This window comes from Aythya marila (genome assembly GCF_965140915.1).
Source record: "Aythya marila genome assembly, chromosome: 6".
NCBI lineage: Eukaryota > Metazoa > Chordata > Aves > Anseriformes > Anatidae > Aythya > Aythya marila.
In genome coordinates, this window is record NC_139047.1 from 13,295,790 (window position 1) to 13,310,289 (window position 14,500).

General features: G+C 40.7%; 1 protein-coding gene across 3 annotated transcripts in view; it reads right to left on the reverse strand.

Moving 5' to 3' along the window:
- Nucleotides 1-14,500, reverse strand: part of PARD3B (par-3 family cell polarity regulator beta) — a 401,316-nt gene that overhangs the window by 253,212 nt on the left and 133,604 nt on the right. For all 3 annotated transcript variants that reach the window (XM_082763760.1, XM_082763759.1, XM_082763758.1), the window contains exon 4: nt 12,079-12,188. In XM_082763760.1, coding sequence (XP_082619886.1) covers nt 12,079-12,188 — 110 coding nt within the window. The remainder of the gene's footprint in view (nt 1-12,078; nt 12,189-14,500) is intronic.

A 14,500-nucleotide genomic window follows, 5' to 3' on the forward strand; every position in this document is an offset into this window, starting at 1 on the left:
AACCGGGTGGCATTTCTGACACCAGCAGAGATGTTGACTTTTGTGTTATTGAACGGACAGAAAATTCTTGTGTTTTTCTGTTGCTGATTATTTTTCATAGATATAAAACTGAAATGCACCAAGGACTGCTGCTGTTTTTCCTCCTGGATTTGCTTCAGATTTATTTATAGCAGGGCTTTCCACCTTTATCTGCAAATGTCACAATTGAGCCAGAGACTTTATGTAGTTTCTTGGTTTAATAACTACAGCAGATACGGCACACGTTCTGCTTCTGCCCCTCTCTGAAAATAAACAAAACTAATCAGGTCTAAAAACTAGTTTATTTCTCACTGTTCATAGCAAATAGAAAGAGTTGGGCGCAGATAACCTTATTTTCACCTGTTTCTGCTTACTGCATATACACTAACTCAATTTAGATTGATCAGCTAATGTTTGCAGACTTACTACAGAGGCACAAGGGTACTACATCCATTCAGCTTATTTTTTTAAAAAAGGCACACCAAGATGAAATGTTGTTCACGCTCCTTTTTTAATTTTATTTTAGCTCTTTGTTTATCTCTTCACTTCAAAGCACTTCCAATATGAGGCACAGTTTCAGTGTGACAACTTTGTAAAATTAAAATAGAAAAAATGTGCCAGCATCAATCTGCTTTACATTGGAAAGCACAACAGCCCTGAGACAGAAATGACGACTTATGAGAGTGAGCTATAATGAACCCAGAAGTGCTATGTGCAGTAGGAAAAATATATTATACTAGAGGCTGAATGCTCCTGACACAATTTGTCTTCCTCAATAGGAGCCTCCTGTTCCCCAGTCGCAGCGTACGGGCAAGTTCAACTCCAAAAGTGAGGCAAAGTCGTCAATATGAAGCTGCACAATTCTGTTTGCTAGCATCTCTTATTTGGATTGAGGCTGCCTGGGGTCCAAACGGACAGAAGCGCAGCACAGAATGAAGCTGAGTCCGCAGGAGGCCTCCCATAAGGGCAGCAGAGCCCCTCCAGCCCCCTGCAGCTGGGCCTGGAGGCTGGCAGCAAGGCTGAGAAGCGGTGCTGGCACAAGCGGCCAGGTGGGGCGGCCAGCCTGCCCTCGGCAGCCCCCTCCCAGCCCTGCAGGAGCTGGGCAGCAGAGCGACAGCCCAGGGGGGCTCCGAGCCTGTGAACAGGCTCCCCACTCCCACATGTCAAGGCAAGACAAGCACAAAACTAAACGTAGTATTTCAGAGGGAGGTTAGAGATACCAATGGTTATCTGTAAAAAAAACAGCGGTAGGTGCCTTGGAAGCTAAGCCCTTCTAAAATTTCAGTGATTTGGGAAAATAAGTTTTACTATAACAAGTTATATTCTGACTTCTCTGAACAGATACTTTTCCATTATCTGAACTGAATATATTCAACTCATTTCTGCTCTTTCCACAATAATGTATCTGGGGTGCAATTTTAATTCTCCTACAAGACACTGTCAGCAAAGGGCACTGCATGAACACATTCTATATACGCTGGTAAGTGGGTAGCATCACCTCGTATTGCTTTCCATAGACATGCTTCCCCACTAAAAAGAGCTCATGGTGCGCTCAGCACAGAGACATCTCTCTGCCTTCTGCTTGAATAAAACTATTTTTGTTCCCCTAGGAACTGGTGAGTGCTATGAACTTGCTTTCTAACTCTTATTTGTACCATTATGTTATACATTTACCAGAAGTCTAAATTTATTATTTCAACTATTTAAAAAGCAAAGGAAACAGATTATAAATTGCATGTGTCAAATCTTCTCATTTGTTTTTTGCACTGCAAACTAAATAGATGTATTTGCAACCCACAGTTGCCAATCAGCTCTAAATATTCATGAAATGCTGGCAGCAGTGGAACAGAAAGCCAGACCTGAAGTAATCTCACAAATTGTGAAGAAAAAAATGAACTATTTTAGTGGTCACCCTGATAATTATATCACTAATAAACTATTAATATTGAATAATTTAACAAATGTTACAGTAAACCTCAAACTTGCATGTTAGACCTGTGCTTAGAAGGTAACTGGCACTGGGCTGTACAGAAATAATTTTAATGGAACTAATATCTATAATTTGGTGTTTTATATACTTCTTATAGTATTATAAACGTATAATTGGCAGCAGATTCAGTTCCCAAAAGTGTTATAATCTGTTGGCACAGTGCCATACTTTAAAAAAAATCTACATTTATTTACAGGAGCACGCATCTGGTTCTAATGAACTTGCTTTACCTGCTAATATCAGTGTTTGCATGACTGGTGACATTAACAGAATAGCGTCATCAATGTGCCTCTCAAAACAGCCATTTGAAAACGACAACTCCACGCAAACTAGACATTGAAAGGTAAAAAGGCAGAAAATTGTAGCCAGGCATTAAGTGATCATTTGGTTCAGTGTTTTGTAAACCCAAGGATAGCTTTGTTATTATTAACATGGTAAATGAAAGTACTTGGTACTTGAAAGTACTTCTATTGATGATGGGTTCTTGCTACATTCTCATGTGCCTTAAAATAAAAAATAATATAAAAGAAACACGGTTGTTTGCTATGTATTAACTGGACTATCACTCTGACCACAACAAATTATCCACCACAAAGGACTCTTGCTGGCTGTTTGGATACATCTATAAGGGGTAATCCTGGCAACTTCCCTTCTCTTCTGCATGACAGCATGGAGTGCTTCTCATTTTCACAGGGAACCAAAGATGGACAGAACAGCCCAAAGACTGTGGTGGAGCCACCTTCTTTTATCCCAACAATTAGCCCCGCTATTTACTAGTTTACAGGGTAATTTCTAAATAATATTAAAAAGTATTTCTACTGTAGAAACTTTTCCAGTTCTTGGTGACTCACTCTGTTCCTCTGAGCCTCTGTGGCAGGAACTTGGGGAGGACTTGTAATATATGCCTCATATGCTCTTTCACATTTTTATCCACTAGAAGCAAAGCAGTTCCTGGTTTGAGCTGTTCTTCCCACTGCGCAGCACACTGCCTCCATCATCAATATTTTCCGGATATCTTTTGTAGAATATTCTTCCCTCAGAGATAGAGTTACTGAATTCACTCTGTCAAATGGAAATCTGAGGGCATCAGGAAGGCACATACTTCTTGTGAAGGAAATGCAGATACATTTATCCATATAATGTACATTAGCCCCATCGGTTTCATAGCTGCTGAAGAATCTTCAACACCACCAATAATTAAGAAACAGCACATCTTTGCAGAAGCACGCAGAAACACCTGATGCCTCTGCAGCTACTGCCAACGCATCACAGATCTGAGGAATATACTCCTGTGCTTTTAAACCCAAAACAGTGTTAAGAAATCCTTTGGCTGAAGAGAATATCCATACAAGAACTTGGTGACAAATCTGTTTGCAATCTCAGGACTGCAGCACTTCAGAGACGTGATTTATTTAGATTATTTATTTTTAGATGAAACACCCATACTTTGGCTACATCTTTTAAAACCAAATAGGAGATATCTTTCTTCCAGCTGATAAATAGAGTTTCTTGTTCTTTGTGACTTGAAATCCATTTAATCTGTGGGTTTCTATTCCCTGGCCTCTCCTCCTTTTAACATTCTTCCAACCTCTCATAGAAATGTTTTATAAGATTCCCCTTGGAATACGCCTCTCCTGCATTAGAAGCAGAGACTTCATCAGGGTTCTTCGGAAAGGCATCCTAAAATGAGGATGCAATGAAGAGCAACTGGCCCGTGCTCAGCCGATCTGCCGGCAGAACCCACTTTACCCCCGAACAACGGGGTAAAGTCCCAGTCTTCTGTCTGCTTCCCAGCCTGCTGCTGGACAAAGATTCCTGCAGATTACTGCAGAATGGCATGGTGGGGGGTAGAAGCAGAAGGGGATTGGAACTGAACTCCTAATTGAGAAGCCTTGGCCGTGTTTCTTAGACCGAGGTGAGGCGAGCTGAAAGGCAGGGCTTTGCTTTTGTTTCCACGAAGCTGACAGGTACACTGTGAAATTGATTACACTTGGGAATTCCAAAAAAGCAGAAGAAAGGAAAAGGAAGTTGCCAATTTATCTCCACAGGTATTAAATGTATAATCATTGCAGATGTACCACTACTTAGCTCAATGGAGCAAGCAAGCCACCAAAAACTCGGCAGCTCTTTTATTTGAAGTCCAAGTTCACGCTGCCTTATTTAAGCCAGTTGTTAAAGAGACAGCAGGCTCTCCAACCAGGAGAGCGTCTGTGGGACGCCACAGTGTGCTCTCAGCCCAGTCGCACTGCATGCTGCGGCTCAGACACAGCACATAGTGTATAATGAGCATTCCTTGGGACTAGTGCAAGCAAGAAAGCTGTTTTACTTGCATTATTGAGACAGAAGCTTGGGGATCCATATGTTCTACCCGAAACCTGGATTGAACCAAGGCAGTATTTATTAGTAGTATGTTAAAAATTTTTGGTTCCCAAGCAGGAAAAAAAAAAAAGAAATAACTTTGGGAACAACTGCTCTTATGTAAGATCACTCTTGAGTCCAAACTTTTTTGGTTTCTTGTTTTTAATAATATTGTTTGGGAACAATACCCTGAACTTCCAAATACACTTTAGAATCTGGGATACAACGTAAGAACAGTGCCAGCTCAGACCACAAGCATGCCCCTCTTTGGGTGTTCAGCACCAGCATACCAGGGTGCCTCGCTAACAGACAGTTGTTGTTCCTCATCGTACAGAGGAACGGGGACCAAAATTTGCTTTCGCAGCAACTCATCAGCATTTCTTCTAGATTGAATCACTTCCTTTTTATCAGACAAAAAAAGGAAGTTGAGATGCTCATTCTAGATCTTGAATCTCGCTGAATCACCCTTACCATTTTAGTCGATATTCACAGTGGCCTCAGCTTTCTATTCCCAAACTCCAACATACCAAACACACACAATGCCCAAAGCGCACAGCACACAGAAGCATTAGAATATTCCTCCCTTCATTCCAGTTGTCACTGTCAGAAACTGCTTTAAAGAGTATGGAGTAAATCAGGACCTACTGCCATTAAAAACAAACAAACAACAACAACAAAAAAAAAAGCAGAATTGTGAATTTGCATGTTTCAAAAATGATGATCTGCAAAATCTGTATATTCAGATTAGCTGAGAAACCATCTACACAGGAAAAGAACAAATCCTTGGATAACATCTTTCCAATGGGTACTTACAGTACCTAATGGGCCTCTTCTACCAAAAAAGTGTGTAAATTACTATCAACACTAAGAGAAACAGCCACTGGCCTCATTTTCAGAAATACAAAAATATTAACTAGAACAAGAGCACAGCCTCACAGATCTGTGCACTGCAAGATGATGTATTAAAATAAAAAAAATAGTTTTTTTCTTAATGTCACAGCAACATTTGGGCCTAACTAGGTATCAAAGATATCTGCCATTATTGCCATTTGTCCCCTGGGTTACTATGCTTTGAGAAAATGGTATCTATATATTTAATGGTCTGTATTTCAATAGGCCGCTGACTGAGAACCAATTTTATTTTAGCTAAATGTTTCTAGAGCTTGACAGTAAATGATATATATGTATGAGCCATGTTGACTGCCATCTTCCACTTTTAATTTGACTGTCAGACATACAAGTAACTTGCTAATGTTTCCTTCCAATTTCAGTGCAAGGAGCCTGTTGCATAAGCTGCCTGCTAAAAGCTGTTCCAGATGGAATGACAGTATTTTGTAGGACCCCAAAGATGTAGCTATAAGAGATGAATATGTGTCAGCAGCATTGAAAGCATGACCTTTTTTCCTTTTTTGTCAGCAGTTCTTATTCCCACCCTATAATTTCTCCACATTCTTTGTAAGATAGGCCACGTGGGAAAAAGAAAGAGTTTAAGTCTCACAGCCATCTTCCATCATCTGCAGTCACATCTACCTGACTACACAAGGCAGAGGACAAAGGAGGAAGGTTTATAAACAATCAGGCATCTTTGAAATGACAGCCTAGGCCCAAAATTTATTTCAAAAAGGAAACAAAACTCAACCCCCTACTAACATAAGTTCCGGAATGATGGAGAACTTTGATGGCTTTCATAATAGATACTTTCTCTCATGAATATTCACTGAAAAGCCTGCATTCCTCTCACTGGAAACAAGCTTTAGAAAGCAACACATTAACAATGAATAACATTTTACTGATTGTACCATTATTACTGATAATTTATATAGTATATTAACGTCACAGAACAGTCATCATTAAGCCTTATTAAAAGAAATCACAAAGTCTACTTATCCTTCTCAAATAAAAATATGTAAATTACACCCACCGCTCACCTTGCACAATACAGGTAAAACAATGCACTTGTTCTGAAGGGTAAGCCGTGCAAGGAAGCACAAAGAAGTCTTTTTCCCCCGCACATACCTCTTTGCGCACGCCAAAAAGGAAATTACTACAGGGCACTTCTGTCCTGTTTCAGATGATCAATTCAGTGCTCTGAAGCACTACAAATATTTCGTTTAGATTTCTTAGTTTTTCCTCTACAGTGTACAGTAATTTCCTTTTGATGCAAAATGCCACGGCACAAGCTACAAAGGCAGTGGGGGGAAAGCAGCACAGGGTGGAAAAACAACAGAGAGACTCAGGGAGGAATGGCTTTTGTTAATTTGACAGCCCTCAGCTAGCTGCGTAGCGGGATTTATGAAAGGCTCGAGGAGGCGCGGTTTGCCGCGGCGTACGGCTGCCACGCAGCTCCGGTTTGTGCAGCGCCTCGCTCCAAGAACTTCAGAGCTCCCCGGCTGCAGACGTCCCTCTGATCAGCTAATCAGACATCAAGAGCGATGCGCTGGCTGGCTCTCGCGCTGATGAGAAGTCGCGCAGCATAAACAGGCACACGGCAATTGCTTTAAAAAATGGATTCTCCCAGATCAGGATTGCCTTTCAAAACCCGGCACTGTTCAGAACCTCCCAGGTGAATGACAGCAAGTTCTTTCCAGTCTCCCCAAATCTGGGGTTCAGTTCTACACAGCAGAAATTTCAAGAGCAGGAGCTAAAATATTAATGGGAAAACTTCACTAGAAAATAAGTGAATGCCTTCTAGAACTTCAATACCTCCCTGGTCTGAAAGACTGACTGAAACCACGTCACTTCAGTGAAAGAGTCTTCCTTCTACCCTGAGACAAGCACTGTAACACCTAAGATGCGTTTCCACTCCTGCTTTATTTGTTGCCTAATTATAACACATCAAAAGCATTGGATTTCAGGCATTACATCATCAAGGTACAAACCCACAACCACTGCTCCAGCGCTGAGCCCTCCAGCACTGAGCCAAGAGAGACCTTTCGTGCCCTGCCTTGCTTTTAAACAGCCTGATTAGATGAAACAATATTTTTAGCTTTTACTTACCATGAAACACCCAAACATTTTGAAAGTACTATTGATAATCTTTACCTCGAAACCAAGCTCTGATTGTGGTATGACTTCATGTTTACATACGCACATAAAACAGCGTGCAAAAGGAACAAGCTGTGGAGCTGCATCCCTACACACGCTCACATTATGCTAATCTGCAGACTCTTAATCAGAAAGGGTAATACGTTACAAACACAATTAATGGCCAGAAGAACCAGGGCAGGTTTCGACCCTTTTTAACAAGGGCTTGAAACATAAAAATGTTCTGATTATATATGAACCTTATACAAAATTGCAAATTATATGTCCACAATGCATAAAATACGGTCAATTTCAAGTCACTTTTAGGTAAAAATGGAAACTGGACAGAGCTGCTGGAGCAGCTCTTCAATTGATCCTACATCTCATTGTAGCCTTAAGTATGGATAAATGCAATTTAATCAGCCATTCCTATTGATTACTATTGATTAACTCCAAGTTAACCCAAGTATTTATTGAAGAAACATGCAACTATAGAAGAAAAGGAGGTCATCCAGAATGTGGCAGCCCCATGATAATCAGCAGGTTAGCAAGAGGAGGTGAAATACTCATCCCTCCTAAATTAATGCAGAACTCCCATCAACTTAAAAGGGACCACACTCAGGCTAAGACTTCATCCGTCGTGAGTTTTAAGAGAGTGGAGAAGTCTGCCCCTGAGCAGAGACAAACAGAAGTAATAGCTCCAGAAAGGGAAGTTCAGATGTTTTAATTAGACCACGATAATTACTACGGTTCAGTACTGCCAAACTAGACTGAGGAAAAGCAGCAAAACGTGATCTCCTCCCTAGAAAGTTCAATGGTGAACGCAACTGCACACCCCATCAGCACCTGACTGGTGCTTGGGCAGTGGCCTCCAGCCGGGCCTGGGCAGCCAGCACCAAAATCCAGCTCTACTCCCTGAGGCACGCTGGGCAAGGGCTGAGGGAACAGCCGGAGGCAAAAGCAGGCTTCCTCCATCCCAAAGGCTTCGACCGCCTCAGTCCCGCAGCGTGGCCTCACTCTGAGGGGGGTCCCCAGGAGAAGGCTTCACGTCTGCTGCCAACCAGACAGCCTGAAGCCAGGACACTCACAGCCAAAAAGCTGCTGGGCCAATACTTAGCTATTGCCAGAGCAAAGCTTTGGGCACAGAGTTTTGCAGAGGAGTACATTACGCTGACTGCTCTTCCCTGAAGTCCCCTCTGGAGAGGCAGGGGGGAGTCCGCATTTCTGAAAGCCTGGCCAGGGCACTACGATCGTGACTAGTCAGAAGAGGTTAACAGCTGCCTTCGTAAATTAACAAATTCAGTAAGAAATACCTCTTCTTTGATAGCATATTTGGATTTTTGCTATCCCCCTTTTTCCCTGATTACAGTCTCTAGATTTTTCTGTGGCAGCTATCACGATAAGGAAGGGAAGGTCTGGATGAAACGAGAGACTCAGATTCCGTACCATCTGTTAAATGACTTCCAGTCTGAGAGAACAGATGCTGGACTTCACGATCAGATTTTGACTGATCTAGAAACATTTTGCAAATTGGGGCTAAAACTATAGCTAAGACAAAACAAGTATCAGAGGAAAACGTGAACGAATGGCTTAAATTCATCTCAAGCTCCCTGGTCACTCAAAAGACACTTCCTTTTGGTAATCGTAATATGGCATGAGACTGCCTTCCTCTGAATATACACCAGGACAACATTTGAAAACAGAGTATGAACTCTGATTAGATTCTATAAATACTGTGTACTGCTCAAATGGTTCGTCAGGTCCATCCAGTTCTCCTGGACCAGGCAGCAGTTTTCTTACCCTATTGCATGTTTGTTGTGCAATAGGATAAGAAATTAATCAATTTTACTTGATGCATTACTCTACTGCACATCTGCCTTGCACTCACCTGGAGACAAACCAGTGTTGCCTTGATGTTCATATGACAATCACCTCTTAAAAACCTGACCACCTACTATCCATACACATCATGTAAGACAGCATAACCATGAGCATTTCTACATAATACCAAACTAACAGTTCTGTAGGTATCAAACACCAAAATTCCCAAAGTGCTAAGAACAACCAAGTGAATTATAGAACACAGATACAATTTTATATTTGAAACTAAGATAGCAGTGGCATAAATAATACAAATATGTAGTTTTTACTGTGTATACTGAAGGTAGTTTACACTACTCATAGTTCTGATTCTTCCAACTTGCATATGAATGTTCACAAGCAGCTTAATTAGAAAAAAACATGTGGCAAAGAAAATGTAGTAATAGTTTTAATGTTTCAGCTGCAATATACAGAACAAAAGAAATTTCTCTAAATACCCCTTTAAAGCTTGTGTGAAAGAGCACAGCTATATTCAAAATGCAGAGCTGTTTGTGCCATGTTTTTTCATTTGTCAAATATCAATTCTTCCTTGTGTTTTAAAACAATCTGTACTTAATTTAAGTTATTTAAGCTTTTTATGCTTCCCAATACATTATGCCAAAGCATATTTCAGTATGATTGACGATGAGAGTTTTAGAAATAGTACTGTTGCAAAAATAAGAGCTGGTGTAATGTGTTTTGCTGTAACAGATTTTCATTTTAACAATAAAAACTTTCAACCTTCTGGGACTTTTTCCCCCACTTACACAACATTTCAAAATCTGAGAACCTTCCTCACTCTTGCTAGCTGTCCAGCTTTTGCTGTTAACCCTATAGTTGACAGAGGGATGCTCTGTCTTTTAGGCACAGAGGTTTCGTTTAGGCCTAGAGGAGTCTTGTGTACTGATACAACTCAGTGAAGCAGTGTGAGCCTTCAGCCTACAGATACAACTGGAGTCCCCATATAATTGCATTAAAAGGGCTTACTGCTGCTAATATTAAAAAAAAAAAAAAAAAAACAACCAAAACAGAAAATGTCTTTCTCTCCCTGATAGTCAACAACATAACATAAAATATTTTCTGGAATGAAATAAATGATTTCACCATTTTGTCTGTTTTTGTTCAAGTTATGAAATACCAGAATCAGCACTAATATGCTCATTTGACAAATTTCTCAACTTTGCAAACTTTTTTGCAACATTACAGAACTCTTCTTTGTACTTCAATTTATCAGACTAAGCCAGCATTTCTTGAATATGTAAGCGCTGGCAGCATACACCTCAAGAAAAACCTCTCAGCTCTCTGACAAATGACACAGCACATCATTTACGTGAAGCCCCTAAAACACCATAATGTACTTGGAGAGTCAAGAGCATTTTTAAATTGCACCACTCTGCAAATAACAGTAAATAACACTGTAAAGCCGGATGCACACTAGGCATTTGGATGTGCCCAAAGCTGACCAAAGAGAAACAACGAACAGTCGACCTAAAATCGTGTGTTGGTCTTCAGAATTCCAGTCAACACTGAGACCCATAAAATGTCATTTAGATTCATTTAGATGCAAGTCACCTGACTTTTTTTTTTTTTTTTTTTTTTAAAAAAAAAAACTTACCTTGTTCTTGTGAAACTAAAGGAAGATATGGTCTTAAATGCAAGATCTTCAGCTGAACTGGTTCCCACCTCCAGCATTAGTTACTTTTCTATTTCACTCCTCCTTTCTCCCTAATGCGCCAATACAGCTGTTCATGGATTCTTACAGCATTAACGAGCTACGATCGAGGCTGAAACATCTCCCCATGCCAAATGAGGAAGCTGGGGTTTTGTTTTTTCCTTTTTGTTTGAGCATGTGGAAGTAGGAGTGATACAAATCAGTTCCAACAAGTGGGGACAGGGACCGGATCAGGGAAGGAAAAGGGGAAAAACCAGAAGTTTCACTAGGAAAGAAAATGCAGGTGCATCTGCAACATCAATTAAACCAGTGTTCATTTGGCATAAAGCAGTGCAGAAGCAGACCCAGCAGAGCTTTCTAGGCAAATATCAAATCTACCAAAAAGCTCTGTTCTGCTTGATACACATACATATCCCAGCCGACACATTTACAAATTCAACACAATTTTACCTTTCTGCATGTAATAAAGGAACACCTTCCCCACAAGCAAACACAAAGCTTCAGGCCTTAAAAATGCAAAGTAAAGAATATGGCCTAAGTGTCACCAACACAGTATCACTTTCAGAAGATCAGAAACAGCCTGCAATAATGTCCAATTAAGAGTTACTGCATCCCCATCAATTATGGGTTTGCTTCTGTACGTAGTAGTGACAATGCTGCACCTGAGTTTGTCCTCAGAAGGGAAGAGTAAGATTGTAAAACAGAGACATGGGAGAAAGAAGAGACCATGCAGAATAGTAGCAGTGCGTCAAAGGAAGGCAAAAATGTCATGAAAAAGGCAAGGGAAGCATAAAGAGGTTCAAGACTGGTGATGCGTATTAAAAGTGAGTACATTTTTTTCCCGCTAAGCAATGATAAACTGGACAATAAAATGCCAAACAAAGAAACAATTCCTAAAAGCACAATGGTGCCTTATGTCACCATTAAGCTTTATGTAAATATTGTACTGAGAAAAGTGAACCACTGTTAATTGACTATATCATCTAAATGACTGTATCACCCATTTTATGCAGAGGATAAATTCTTTCCTTCACAGAAAATGAGTATGATGCACTTTGCTTTAGATCCAAACACATTTAGCTTATAAAACAGCTGTGTACCAACAGGTAAGAACAGTTTTTGCTCGAATAAAAAGATGAGTGAAGTGGACACTTACTGCTGTAACATGTTTGAGACTGTGGTCACTGGGATGAGAAGCACTTGGGTGAAAGTCAGCAGGGGGGCCCAAAGCTGGATCACTGCTCCTTCGTACCAGAAGCGGCATGCCTGAGAGACAAAATAAACAGCAACAGGTCAACAGTACTGCAGGAAAACAAGGAAGAGTTCCAGGTAGTCTAATGGAGAGGTGTACAGTGGTCAAATACAAACTTCCCTGTGCCAATACCCATCTGGTGAATTACTGGATTTGATGAAATTGTGCTATTTAGGATGTGCTGAGCTACAGAAATTAGATGATTTCAAGCTCTGTTATATAGATTTTTATCTGTGACCTGATAAATTACATAAAAACTGCTGTCAAATGAGAAAAACACATGTTCTTGGAAAAAAACAAAGATTTGCAGTTATGGGTAACCACATGTATTATCAAGTTCTGAGATGGAAACTATACTCTTGATATCGAGAATGACTGCAAACACGCAGAATTGGACTAGTACTACTAGTTTCTACAACTGGCAGTGGCTATTCCACCAGACCAGAACAGACTCCAAAGCTTTCCACTTCACACTAAGGACAGCTCTCATTGTGCAGTTTTGCATTAGGCCCTGAAAACTGGGGACTCACAGTCTCAGTGAAGTCTCTTACTTTCTCCCTGGGTATCTCCAGAAACCACACTGAGCAACTGCTGCTCTCTCCCCTACCAATTATACAAGCCCACATTCAGCCTGTACGGAAAGTCACTTTGAAAACAATGCTATGACAATACGCAGGGTCATAAATTTTATTTCCATGAGCTTACAAGACACAGTTGCCTCTTGCACTACTACAAAGTAGCAGCATTACTACTTTGCCTTCCCAAATAGATGCATGTAAATGACAGACCAGCCACTGTTTTTTGGGTTGAAGGGCAGCTGAAGGACAAGTGGATAACTCTAATTTCCAATTAGACTCACCAGCTACTCGTGCCTATTCGTGTGCTGCCTGGGAGCAACCTCAAAGACCAGTCAGCAGCTTGTGGTGGCACAGCTGTCCCATTACCAGAACACACTGGTGCCATAAAAAAAAAACTCCAGTTGAGGAGAGAGGGGAAACACCTTTAGTAACATGAGAAAGGAAACTCACATGTTATCCAAAATTAAATAAAAACGACTTTTTTTTTTTCCAAGTCTTTCCAAAATAATTTGTCCCTAGGCGAATAAAAAATGCAGAGAACATTGTTCTCAGACGATTTTCCAAATTTTGCAAGTGAAAAAAAGATTATAACTGACAGTTATAATATTAATTACAGTGGCTGGGACTGATGGCAGCCATAATCGCTGGATCTATAATAGAAGTTTGAACAGGCAATAAAGTTTCCTCATTAGAGGGACACTTAACCATGCAGCAGCAACTGTACTACATTCAATCTCAGCAAAATTTTTGTCTTCACTGTAGTTACAATTGGAACAAATCCAGGCACCTGATGCTGAGGAATGACCAGAACATCTGATGTTCTTGCCCTTACTCACAATAAGCAGAAGTTTTTATACCCAGGCAATCTCTCTGATCTCCACTTATGCAGGAAATCAATAGGAAGAGCAAAACAGCCTTAAATTTGAGTCCTAGCATTGCATGAATGCTCAAAAATCAGAAGGTGAAAATGTTTTTCTGGTCTGGGTGATCTTCGTCTTGGTATCACAAGCTATGCACATTTTCACCAGAAGATTCTGAAGAAACAGACCGATCCCAAGAAATGGCCATTTTGTGCCGCTGTCTGAAGTTGCCAGTAGTCAAAGGGAAACCAAATCCCTCAACTCAAACGTTGCTCCTCTCCACGTGGTTTGCTTTCCCTCTAAGCCCGTGTGATAAGAGAGTTGAAGGCCCAGCCTGAATTGGTCCTTAAAATGGCTAAAACCCAGAAGCCTCTTTAACCCTTTACTTCAGCAAATGGCTTCTTTACAGATGAGGACTTTTTTTCCTCCTTCCTTATCAAAACCTGAGCTCTGTCTAGTTGCTGGCACTTTATCCTTCTGGGCCCAACACTACAAACACGTGCAAATATCTATTTCTATTCTAAAATGGCGCAAACCTTCCAAATTTAGGTAGTTGAATTTTAATAACTCTCTTCTACAATACACCCCAGAGATGAATCACATCTTTAACCAATATTTTAATTACACATGCAATTTAATGCCATTATTCATTTTCTGACTTCAATACTTAGAATAACATTTTCTGCATGATGTTCAGCTAAACAAATGGCTTCCCTGGACACAAACCCCGTGCACAACTCTGGACCCCTCTAACTCCAGTCCTGGTGCACTGCTTGCAATCCTGCTGTCCCCTCAGATGAGGTTCACTGAAGCTCCCCTCCTTCCTTTCAAGCCAGGGCTGCTTCACCAGTGGAAGAGGCTCCACAAAACAAGACAATTGACCAGTTC